Below are 13076 nucleotides of genomic sequence, written 5' to 3' on the forward strand. Positions count from 1 at the left end.
GAAGAAAATTCTTTGTTCTGTCCTTATGACCTTGAACCTGACATGGATAGAAGATCACTAAACTTTGCTGTCTCAAACAATGTCAGGATGTACCCACATGCTAAGTTTTGTTTAATCTATAAATTTTTATTTTTTTGGACAAACATCTGAGGAGCAAGGGCAAAGATAAAGTTAGTGGAAGTGATTGTTCATAATCTCCTATTTGCTGAACACAGTTTTTAACTGAAGCTGTGCCAGCCAAGGCAGCCATTTTGAGGCAAGACCAGCATTATTTTAATATGGGAACAACTGTATTTTGCAAAACAAAAGAAGACATTTCTTGCATTTAAAAAAAAGGCAGCATAGATAATCATTCTGGAGAAGAAGCAATACCAAAATTTTTCACATTCTGGGAGGCCATATTGACATCATTATGGGAGGCCATATTGGCATCATTTTCATTTAGGACCAGCTAGATACAGTAAAATGTGTTCTATGACAATATGACCATATCTTCATGAGTAGCGATGATAACAAGATTTGCAAGATATTAACCATGCTAGCATTTTGCAACATTTTCATATGGGGTCACCTAGGTATCATTATAAATGTTTGAGTGAAAATCCATTGCTGATATGTCCAGCCATTCAGGAGTAACGATAACATGATTTTCAAGATGGCTGCCACGGTGGCCATATTGGACATGAGGTTGGTACCATTTTATTTAGACCAACAAAATCAATGAGTTATACCATAAGTTCACTTAGCCTCACGGCCAGGTGAGCTAAAAAAAAATGTAAATATACCTCAAGTGTTCCATTTTCATCGGAAGGCAGAACAACAATACTTGGAATGCACATAAACACAGTCCTCAAGTCACGAAGAAATCCACCAAAGAATGGTATCACTTTGCATTCTGGGATTTCCAGGGCAGCACTGATGGCATCACGGTACTCAGGTGTGGGTTCCCTGGACAACAATGCATTGGACAGCATATGTAGGGTGGACAAGTCTTCTTCTGACAGGGACAGCCAAAATGGCTTTAACTTCTCTGACCTAAAAGCAAAGGCACCAATATGTCATGCCACATATATAATGAAGAATGCATATGCACACAGATTAGACCCAGATATATCATCACATAATGTGTCTGCAGATCGAGGTTCACTGAAAATCATAAGTAATACAAATAACCAAGACCATAATCGGATACACCATGACAAATCTGGGTCTATGGTGTTTGCACATGGCTGCATGCTGCACACAGGTATATATGGTACCTTATATACTCACTTATAAGTCAAGCTAAACTGCAAACAACACATATCCTGATCTGTCATAGCATGATGCGACTGCAGATCAGGGTCTATGCTGTTTGTTCTACTGATTATTTCAAACTGCACAGAGCCAGATTTGCTAGTGCATTATGTGATGGCAGATCTGGGTCTGTGCAGTTCGCAGCTGGACTCATCTTATAAGCATGTATATATGGTACATAAATATCTTTTCACTGACAATGATAACAATAACTTTCAAGGATGAATATGACAGCCTTGAATAAACAAGGAGCTAGCCATGGCATGCATGTTGAGCTGATCCTCAAGGTGTGAAAATGAGGGCAATTATTTACCTAGAAAGACTTGGAACAAGAGACCCAAGTGGGCTTGACATTGATCACCTGGCATACATTGGCTTACAAGGCAAATGCTGCAGTAATAAGGCAGGTAATATGGACTGAAAGACACCCATGTCAGGATAACCTTTAGTTGAAATTGGTGATATCTCACATATTGTTTAGCTGCATTTCCACCTGGTTGCTAAGGAAGCCACATCTTTATTAGTGAAGCAATTCAGTAAACAATTCTGGCACAGCATAACCTAAAGAACATTCCTATCACTTAAGTCAAAATTGGCAAAAAGGTGCTGAGGATGAAGTCAAAAACAGGTTGTCGGCCTGGTTGCAACAGAGGTTATATCATTGATAGTGGTCCATACCAAATCTGATCAACCATACCATAGCTATTTTTTTGTGAAGAAACTGAAAACAGATATTTGCATTATTTTTCATGATTCAACATAGTCTACTTATTACTTTGTCAGTAAACCCATTTCAATGTTAATGACGTTTCCTATGACCAGAAACAACAGTTTTAATAATAAATTACTTGAGTCCAGCCAGTATTTCCATGGCAGAGTTGAAGTTGCCGATACACCAGCAGTAGTGGGCCAGGCGAAGAATACAAGACAGTATGGCTTTCCTGTTGTCGTGGGTAGGCTGTGTGATGATAAGCTGGGTGATCCATGTGCTTACCTGAAGGACATAAAAGCAAAAGTTTACTTTGCTTATCTGCTTATCCTGCTTATCTACTTAAAATAATGTTATCCAATCAGAAAAAAAAACTTTTTATGAAGACAATGATAACATTATGAAATATTCAATAATAAAACTATGTCACATCTTATTTTCTAAATGGTTCAAGCATATATTCTTTCAGAGTAATTTTCTTGGAGACAATATATTTAAACAAGGTTATATTCAATCTGTGGTTATAGTAATAAAAATCATGAATAAAATACAACTTATGAAAGGATTTAACCATTGTGACATACTCTGGTTTATATTTTTTTAATAATTTGCCATATCAAATACATATTATCTGTTAAAATCTATTTAGGATGACAATAGTTTCTATAGTAGCGGTACTTAAAAAGTTCAGTAAGAGGAATTATTCCAATATACATCTAAATCTTGACCAATATATATATATATATATATATATATATATATATATATATATATATATATATATATATATATATATATATATATATATATATTGTGACCCCACTATAACATGCTCTGTTATACTATCCAGTCGGATATAACATGATCCGGCATGGTCCTGAAATTTCATATACATGTAGTCTTCTCATACATGAAAAAAATTGTCTCAAAAGTACACAGAATAACAAGTAAAAGTTTTTGTATCATTTTTGAGAAGAGGCTGCATATGAATTCTAGTATGAGATGATCATGGCGTGTTTCCTGAAATTTCATTTCCATGTATTTTTGTCACACACTAAAAAATGTTTTTTTTCTGCTTAAAAATATGAAAAATAATATTTTAAAAGGTCTATTCAGGCATTATGCTGGGCTATGGACATGTCGCAAATTGTGATTTCTTGTCCTTATTGGCAACAAAATATACTATCTGGTGATATATTTTTTTGCAACAATATTGCTGACCGTTTAAACTTGTATATACAATCTTTGGTTTGGAGTTGAGAAATTCAATGGCACCATGAAAGGAAGCTGCAACTTGGATATAAAATGCACTGGAACATGTCAGTTGTTACATGAACAAATCCTTTGTTCATATTTATCAACCATCACTATAATATCATAATCCGCTTATGCTGACATCTGGCCTGATTACTGTATGCTGTGATACACTCAATTAGTCATGCTACTGGACAAGCTACAATCAACCAACCTTTGAAGGCAGGAACTATAACTGCTACAATCAGCCAAAAATGATGGCTAATTCTTTTTTTTTATAAATGTAGTCAGAAAAAATAGTTTTGCTAAAACTTCAAAGAATACTGATTACCTTTAAAGTACCAATTGTTCTGTAAAAATACTAAGCAAATGAAAACAATTTCAGTGTCAACCATTTTTCAACAATTATTTGATGTTGAAGCTGCAAAAACAAATGGGTATTTGTTTGGTCCTCCAAAGACGTCCTTTAGCCGTGACTTCAATAACACATGCGCCCTTCATCAAAGCAAACCAACTACAGCCTTCATTAAAAACAATCCACCTTTCATCAAAAAAAGTCAACACCAATTCAATGAAATCCAATGGATTGTTACATTTTCCAAAGTCACTTGAACATGCCATGAAAGTTTCCTTTTTGCTAAAAAAATGTATAGGCTTATGATCGCTAAAAATGGCAGCATACAATGGAAGTAAAGTTCCAACTTTCTGAAACCCTATATATCTGACCTTCAAGTTAATGGAAGATGGGGATCTCGCAAAGATCTTTATTAAACTTTTAATTTGTTCACATGTTTTCATTTTTCTAACAATAGGCTCATCCCCTGGATAGCCTCGGCAAGATGATAGCTGTCTCCAGCTGACCAAAATCTAGGCCAATTTAAGTACATGTACATGTAGCATGTAAATAACTATAGCCACAGTTGCTACTGGTGACATTATCTTATTGAATTGTTTAGTAACAACGGTTTATAGATCAAATGAGGATTAACATTTTTTATATGTGTTATTTGTGTTTTCTAATGATATTTGACCAATTCATGAATATTATCACATGTGATTTATACTCAAATTCATTGATTTTTCACATAGATGTACAATACTTAATACATTATGGATTGTACAACACAAATGTAACTTGTCAATGTACAGGTATATTCAGACTAGTTTTGTCTTCATTTATTCAAGCATGTATCTTTTTACCTGCTTTTATTACCCCGCCCCCAGGCCATTTTTTGGTACATGCATTGTTTATTTTCAGCGAACTGACTTGGTTGGTTATTACACAGTTCAGTACATCCCAACCGTCATGTTATAATGGGGACACTCTGTGTGTGTGTGTCTCTCTATCTCTCCTCTCTTCTCTTTCTCTCTCTCTCTCTCTCTCTCTCTCTCTCTCTCTCTCTCTCTCTATATATATATATATAAAATGCTAGGCTATGAATTACTGGATTTTCCAAGTAAAATAAAAAATAAAAGTGATAATTTACTGGAGTGAATTACAACAAATAATTTCACAGTTGTGTCGATAAAAAGATAAGCATGAAATTCAAAGTTATTCCTAGACACTTATATGGTCATGTGGTAAAATGGCTGCCTCACATCAAAGCCATTTCCAATTCAAATCCAACAGGGTGCGAGTAATTTTTTTCTTTAATGTGCTATTTTTAGAAAGAGAATTACATAACTGTTTACATTACAGCAAAACATAAAAGGTAAACTGCAGACATTGCTTCAGATTCAATATTGCAACTTCAATCTATTATATATACTACAAACACAGCACATCTTGTCATCCAATATGTGTGTGCATAGCATCAACAGGAAATTTGCTTGTTAATAGTAAATCACGGACACGTTTCATGTTATGGGCGAAAATACTGAGTTTTTCACCAACTTTAAGAAATATATATGTTATTCACTCATCTCAAGCAATTATCCTCTCTATACATAAAATAAACTATTTCATAACAGTTACATACAACCCTATTTAGACTACTGTAATACAGTATGGGGTAATTCAAATGATAAAAACACTGCAAAGCAAGCACATCTTCAAAAAAGAGCATTTGGACTAACATCAATCCAGAAAGAAAGCAAGGACAATTTAGCTGGTAAGTTAAAAATATTACCTATTAAGGACCGAATCTGGTTGAGAAAAGCCAAAGTAATGTACAGGATATCCAATAATAGTGCTTCTGAATATTTACAATCACTATTCCGGTATAGGCTACCTGATAATACTCCCCACCTGCAATCCATGTCTACAAACAGAATAATATTCACATAAAAAATAAGGAATTATTCAAAAAAGGTTTCCAATACTCTGAAACTAACAAAGTTTCAGAGTATTCCAGTTGAGATTAGAAAGGCCCACTCTATTTCCTTCTTCCAAACCCAATATATCCAGTAGCATCTGAGGTGCAGTTAAAATAAATAAATTCTTTTATATGAGGGCCTCAAGGTAGATTAGTTCTTCAGCTAACTGTGTTACCCTCTTTAAATAAAATCATCATCATTATTATTATTATTTATACCTCATTAAACCGTTGAACTAAGTCCTCTACACCTGACATTTTACTGTTGACCACACTTCCTCGGGATAGATCCATGGTGATTTGGCGAATGTAGTCAGCTGGAAGCACATTCTGAAAAAGCTTGCACTCAGTCTTAGTAAGAAGATGGGCCACTTCCTCTGGAAAATGGAGCAATTTCTGAAGATTTTCAAGCTCCTTGGCATAGCGGGAGCAGCCTTCCACATCTGGACACAGTGTCAACTGCTTACGCTGAAAATCTATAAAAGAAGAAAAATAATGCACATCATTTCAACAAACAGAACTCACTCCAACCTAAGACATCATAATCAAAAAAAATGTTCATTACAGTTCTTAATGCCAGAAAAAATTATATAACTGTGTTCTAAAAGACAAGTACATTTCTGGATAATTTATGATAGCTGGAAAATTTTCAAGCTTACATGCTTCAGACAGAAATGCTGTACTGTAAATTATAGTTTCCTACATACATTATAGACTGTAACATGAAAATTTCAAGTGACTGGCATTTAAAAGAACTGGCAGAAAACTAAGACTTTCTTCAATAGACTTCGTTTCATTCATTTATGCACTCTTTTCAGTCAAACGATGACTTGAATAATAAATCTGCAAACAAATTCACATTGTGAATCTATGGTCTTGGATCTCCCATTAAGGCCATGTGAAAAGACTAAATAGCATAGTGGTTTCTTCAAGCCATCTTTTTCTCCAAAAGCACTGCACCAAATCACCGAGACATTGTCACAGCGCAAGTTGCTAGAACTATGAAATCAAGGATATGTAAATAAAAAGATATTTCTCAAAACATATATCCCAATGCCAACTGTGCTTTTCAAGGTAAGTAAAAATTAGGCTCTCATACACGTCACTAGATATATAATGAATTACAAAATGAATCTCTTAAATTCAAACATCATTCAAGTGGCTAAGTTTTGGTAATGTCAATTTACTCTTCTTGCAATGCAGCCACATGTCACTTTTTATAAGCTTAAGTGAAACAGCATGCAAGATTTGAAGGGTGTTATGAACATGTAACAAATGAACATACCACAAAAACAAACACACAAATGAACAAACAGGCAAAAAGAATGCTGCCAGATCACCTCATCACAAGGAAGGGGATAACAGAGGGAAAAATTAAATCTGAAAACATAAAAGCAACTTACCAAATTCAAAGCTATCTCGTCTTAGTGTCCCATTACTGAGAAATCGTCCATCCATATCCAAAGCATCCCAGAGTACAGCAGTCACAGACTTCAGGTTGTCCAGTGATGCCATGGACAATGTCCAAGTCTTGGTCCCACGGAACTCCAACACCAGGCCATCATGCAACTTGCCACTTCCTGTCCGCCACTCATCAAGGTCCCGGATACTTTGCGTCTTGGTCAAAAGTTTGGTCTTGCTGTCCAGCAGGATGACTTTGTCATTTGTGATACCTAGCAGGCGAGACACCTGTGAAATTGGAGGAAAAACTTGCTAAGTGTTGAATTATTAAATATATTTTATGACTTACCTTTAAAAAAAAAAACACATAAAAAGTATGGAAACTGTAAGATTAGGTGGATTAATTGATTAATCAACACTAATAGTGGCACTGCTGCATGTGTTGTTGTTGTTTTAGGGTTTAATGCCATTTTTCAACACAAGATAGGCTATACATGGCAGCCAATATAAATGGTGGAGGAAGAACCCAGGAAAACCAAAGAAAGAACCACTGACCCACAAGAAGCTATTGACAAGCTTTCTCATGTACCCACATTTGCTAAGCCTGAGACTTGAACCCACACAGGCAGAGGAGAGATGGCAGTGATCCATAACGGTGAGCGCTTTAGACCACCCGGCCACTCAGGGCCTCCACTGCTGCCTGAAATGTTCAATTTTTAATTACTTTTTTCAATTGTAACTAAATCATTGATTGATCTACTGAATGATTTTTGTACTAAGGCATCTGAACCAAATGAAGGTAATTTGGTGTCATCTGCCTTGGAAAGCTTTTATACAATAAACAGCACCATGAAAAGCACCTTTTCTGGCAAATATCTAAAATATAATCAATATAACACAATATCTCAGTGTACTATTGGCAGTAAATATAAATTTCTTTCTTGGAAAAATGTATAGTTTAAAAATAAACTTGGATATGTATTTTCAATTTCAAACAAAACATCTTTCATGGCAAAAATAGGCCTATCACAATTTCCAGAAAAGATACAGCAAATTCCTAACAATTTAGATCTCTCTCTCTCTCTCTATACATACATATATATACATATATATATATATATATATATATATATATATATATATATATATATATATATATATATATATATATATATATATATATATATATATATATATAATGTTAAAGCAATTATAAGGTAATCTAGCATTACTCTTTTTATAAAATAATTTTGTATATAGGTCGTACTAATATGGTACCAATACCAATCTCCAAGTCATTATGAAGAACTATAAAGAAAAGCACAGTCCAACTGCACATAGATCCTGATCTGCATGTGCATTATGATACGGTAGATAAGGTTCTGTGTTACAAATGAAAAGGTTTTTAGCTTGCTCTGGATAATTCATGATCCTTAGTAATTTCCCATACTCAGAGCATAAATATCTTAAAAGTTCAAAATTTTTTGCAATATCACACTGCCTTCATGGGTGACTACCGTTGGTCACTTGACCTGCAATGCACTAAACAGGGATGAGGGGCTTGAATTACCACCCATCTACACTAGTCTCCTTGTATCACGTTACCATTAGATGTCACATGATAAATGTTAGTCGTTCATGTGATATTGCCAAAAATGTCTAACTTTTTAAGATACTTATGCTCTGAGTATGGGAAATTACAAATGACCTAGACCTGTGTTGCTGTGGTTTGACTCAACTTATAAGTGAGTATGGGAAATTACAAATGACCTAGACCTGTGTTGCTGTGGTTTGACTCAACTTATAAGTGAGTATATACAGTATAACATACCTTTTTCTGTGTATTGCTTCTCAGCATCTCCTTGACCTGATACAACTTACAGCCATAGGCAGGCAGGTTTTTACAGATTCGGATGTACAGCTCCTTTAACTTTATTTCATTGTCATAGTATGGGGTGTGCCACAGTTTCTTCTTTTTCTCCTAGATAAGACAAATGTAGAATCAGATTAGAAAAGAAGCTCGGCAAACAGTCTACATACTTAATAATAATTTTCACACTTTAAACAATAAAATGCAAATCATCTATTAGACTACGTAAAAGTGAATGACTTTGAATAATGAAGTTATCCTGATATTCAGAAAATGAATATAGACCTGAACAAAGCATCAGTAAGAACTGCTGAACGTCATTGTGGGAAATAAATCATACTGATAATAATTAATGTGTTCATTCTGGGTAATAAGTGTAACCCATAATAATTAATGAGTTCATTGCTAATATCATTCTGAGTAATGAGAGTTACCCTTAATAATTAATGTGTTCATTGTTGAATGACATTCCAGGTAATATCTAAGTGTAACCCATAATAATTAATGTGGTCATTACTGAATGGCATTCTGGGTAATAAGTGTAACCAATAATAATTAATGACTTCATTGCTAATAACATTCTGAGTAATGAGAGTTACCCTTAATAATGAATGTGTTCATTGCTGAATGGCATTCTGGGTAATAAGTGTAACCCATAATAATTAATGTGGTCATTACTGAATGGCATTCTGGGTAATAAGTGTTAACCATAATAATTAATGAGTTCATTGCTAATAGCATTCTGAGTAATGAGAGTTACCCTTAATAATTAATGTGTTCATTGCTGAATGGCATTCTGGGTAATAAGTGTAACCCATAATAATGAGTTCATTGATTTGTTGTTGAGTTTAATTATAGTGGCGTGCGCACAATTGTGCATGTGCCACTTTTTTCTGACTGCACTGCAGCCTGCTAGTTGTTCCTGGGGAAGGGAATGGTGCCACCTCCCCCAGGCTTTTATGGGTTCAAGGAACCCTGATAGATTGGCCTCAATCTGTGGGTCCATAAAGGTCCCTTACAGTTGAATGGTTGGCTGTCATTAGTGGGAAGGAGAGCTCAGGAATGGTCCTGGTTGCTTCACATCGCTGGTTTCTTGTTGCATTTGCCTGGTGTTTCTTGTTTTTTTTCCAAAATGTTCTAAAAAGGAGGGGTGTCCTATGCTGTTTATACAGGTTGTTAGTAGAAATCATGTATGAAGAGAGATTTTCAAGCTTATTATGGTATTACTAGTCGAGGTGTTTAGGGTGTGCTTCGTATGTTATGTTATTTATAAGTTTTTAGATATTATCTCTTTAAGTTATTTATTTATTAATGTTTTTAGAAACTGAATGTTATTTATACTTTATTTAGCAAGAGACTGGAGTCCTAGCCAATTACACGGTTCATTAAGGACATCTAGGACCGGAGTCCTAGCCGATTACATGGTTCGTTAAGGACATCTAGGACATCCAATTTTGCGGTTTCCTTAGTTTTTGATAGGTGCTTCGTAAGTGAATTATTTATTAATATTTTTATAAAATTGAATGATATGTTATGGGTTTTTATGTGGGGGCTTCAAAATTTATTTAGCTAGTTATTGGGTCTTTTGGTTTTGTGGGGACAGTAATTATATTTTGTTCCTAAGTCCTGCTGAATCTATGAATTTATTTATATTTTTATATGCTGATTGTTTATTTTTATTAGAGTCCATAAGTAACTCTGGGTATGTGTGTGGTGATCCAATCTCTTTTTGGTTTTTGATAAATATTTTCCTAGCAGGTTAATATTTTGGGCATATATTGAATACATGGTGTAGATCTTCGGTGGTGTGGCAGTTAATGGTTGCTGGTTTGGGTCCTATAAACCTTCCAAAACTACTTGCTAGTTAAGTTTTTCCAGTTATTATCCTGTTTATGGTTTTCTGTTCTAAATAGGTACCCTTAGGTAGCTGTATATTCCTATCTACGGTTTTTTGAGTTTCATGGTGCTTTGTACCTTTTGTGGAGGAGTTCCAAAAATCTTGCCATTTTTGGTCTATATATGTTTGTGCAAAGCTTAGTGCTTCTGTAGAGCTATAGTTAAGCTTGATAGAGTTTTGATCTCCTAGTTTGGTTTGTGCAACTTTGTCTGCTGTTTCGTTGCCAGAGATTCCAATGTGTGACGGTATCCACATGAGATCGACTAACTGATGTGCTGTGGTGATATCGTCAATTAATTGGCATGCTCTGTTGAGGAATTGTTCCCTAGAGTGTGTATTGCGATTTTGGATTGATTTGATAATGCTTAGGGAATCACTTATAATGACTGCTTTAGGTATTTTGTTGTCTTTGATCCATTGAAATGATTCAAGTATAGCCCAGAATTCAGTGGTGTAAATGGAGCAATAGTCAGGTAATCTGGATCCCCTTTGTATACTGAATTCAGGGATGACTATTGCTGCTGCTGTTCTTGGTGGGTTGTTTGTTTTTGATCCATCGGTATATATTTTAACATAGTCCAGGTATGTTTGGTTGATTTCGTTTACCAGTACAGGTTTTAGTAAGTTTTCTTGTCCTTCTTTATTGCCTAATTTGGTAGCTTCAGGGTTAATCCTTGGTGGGTTTTGTAAACATGGTGATTTGTTCTGGTCTGTATTGTAGAGGTATCTTTTCTCTTAGTTCAAGGATTACTTTGCCACTTGGTGTGGTGGGTATGATTTTGGGTTTGAAGACAACTTTACACTTGTTTATAGCTATTTTGGTGGGATGGTTGTCTGGGTGGGTATCTAATCAAATGGAGTATCGGAGGAGCAGTTCTTGCCTACGTAATTTTAAGGGTAGTTCTCCTGTTAGTGTTTGTAGTTCTTCTAATGATGTTGAGGGGAGTGTTCCTGTGCATAATAGCAGGGCTTTTCTCTGGATAGTGTCAAGTTTTTGTGGTACAGGATGCTTAGCCGAGTTATATGCTTGGCAACCATAATCCAGTTTTGATCTAATTAGGGTTTTATATATCGTGAAAAGGGTTTCCTGGTTGGATCCCCAGTAAGTCCCTGTGATGTTCCTGAGTAAATTGAGATCTTTGTTACAATTCTGGGTGAGTTTGCTTAATGTGCTGTTTCCATGTGAGGTGGTTGTCAAAGAACATTCCTAGGAATTTTACTACTGTTACGTATTTGATTAATTGATTTTGTATATAGAAGTTTGGATAGACTAGGTTGTTATTTTGTTTGGGGGTAAATATGATTGCCACAGTTTTTTCATGAGATTTTTTGAAACCCCATTTGTCCGTCCATCTCCCTATGTTGTCTAGGCTCTGCTGGATTTCTTTAACTACTGTTTTATTGGCAGGATTTCCATTCCTCCATATGCCACTATCATCTGCAAATTGTGACAAGTTTATTTTTGTGGAGGCTGCATTGAGGTCAAGGTCATTTACCATTAGGTTAAATAGTAGGGGACTTATTACACTGTCTTGCGGTGTTCCATTTTCAAGTGAAAATTCTTCTGAATGGGTGTTGCCTATTCTTGTGGTAATTTTCCGGCCTGTGAAGAAATCGCCAATCCAGTTAAACAAGTGTCCAGTTATTCCAAATTGGTTTAATTTGGCCATTAGTCCATTGGTCCATACTAGGTCGAACACTTTTTCTAGGTCTAGAAAAACTACTATGAGGTTACGATTGGTTCTCCTATGTGCGTTAAAAGCAAGTTTGATGTGTTTCCAATCTGAGAAGTTGGTCAGTGGTGGACCGTTTGTTCCGAAAGCCACATTGATTTATGGAGAGTAGGTTATTGGTTTCTAGGTGGTGTTTTAACCTATTTGCGATTATTGTCTCCATTATTTTGCAAATATTGTTTGTAAGGGAGATGGGTCAGTACGAATTTATGTTGTTGGGATCTTTACCTAGCTTGGGGATTGGTATTACTATGGCCTGTTTCCATTTGGTGGGTAGTTGGCCTTTATCCCATATCCTATTAAAGAGTTTGATTATGGCTATTGTTATATTGATAGGTAGTTTTTTTATAGATAATGTAACCTAACTGATCCTTACCAGGGGATGTTTCGTTTTTGGATCATAGGGCTATCTCCCATTCATGTACTGTGATGTCACTATTATGGCTTTTATCTTGTCCTATATTTGTTTTGAGTTTGATTTTAGCCTCAGTTTAGAGCAAAAGGTTTGCCATAGATTAATTTTAGCAGTTTTTATTGTTTGTTTTATTGCTTTTTCTTTATCTTTATATTGCTGGAAGTAGATAGAATTTTTGGTACGTTT

The 13076-nt window shown here is 35.2% G+C and overlaps 1 protein-coding gene across 1 annotated transcript in view; it reads right to left on the reverse strand.

Annotated features, from left to right (window-relative positions):
• LOC149795118 (1-phosphatidylinositol 4,5-bisphosphate phosphodiesterase epsilon-1-like) overlaps positions 1-13076 on the reverse strand; it is a 289076-nt gene that overhangs the window by 84907 nt on the left and 191093 nt on the right. The window contains exons 9-13 of the mRNA XM_089963758.1: positions 8807-8956; positions 6978-7263; positions 5794-6050; positions 2145-2290; positions 786-1035 (exon numbers count right to left, since the gene is read on the reverse strand). Coding sequence (XP_089819884.1) covers positions 786-1035; positions 2145-2290; positions 5794-6050; positions 6978-7263; positions 8807-8956 — 1089 coding nt within the window. The remainder of the gene's footprint in view (positions 1-785; positions 1036-2144; positions 2291-5793; positions 6051-6977; positions 7264-8806; positions 8957-13076) is intronic.

This window comes from Sinohyriopsis cumingii, chromosome 7, assembly GCF_028554795.1.
Source record: "Sinohyriopsis cumingii isolate HCF-2022 chromosome 7, ASM2855479v2, whole genome shotgun sequence".
Lineage (NCBI taxonomy): Eukaryota > Metazoa > Mollusca > Bivalvia > Unionida > Unionidae > Sinohyriopsis > Sinohyriopsis cumingii.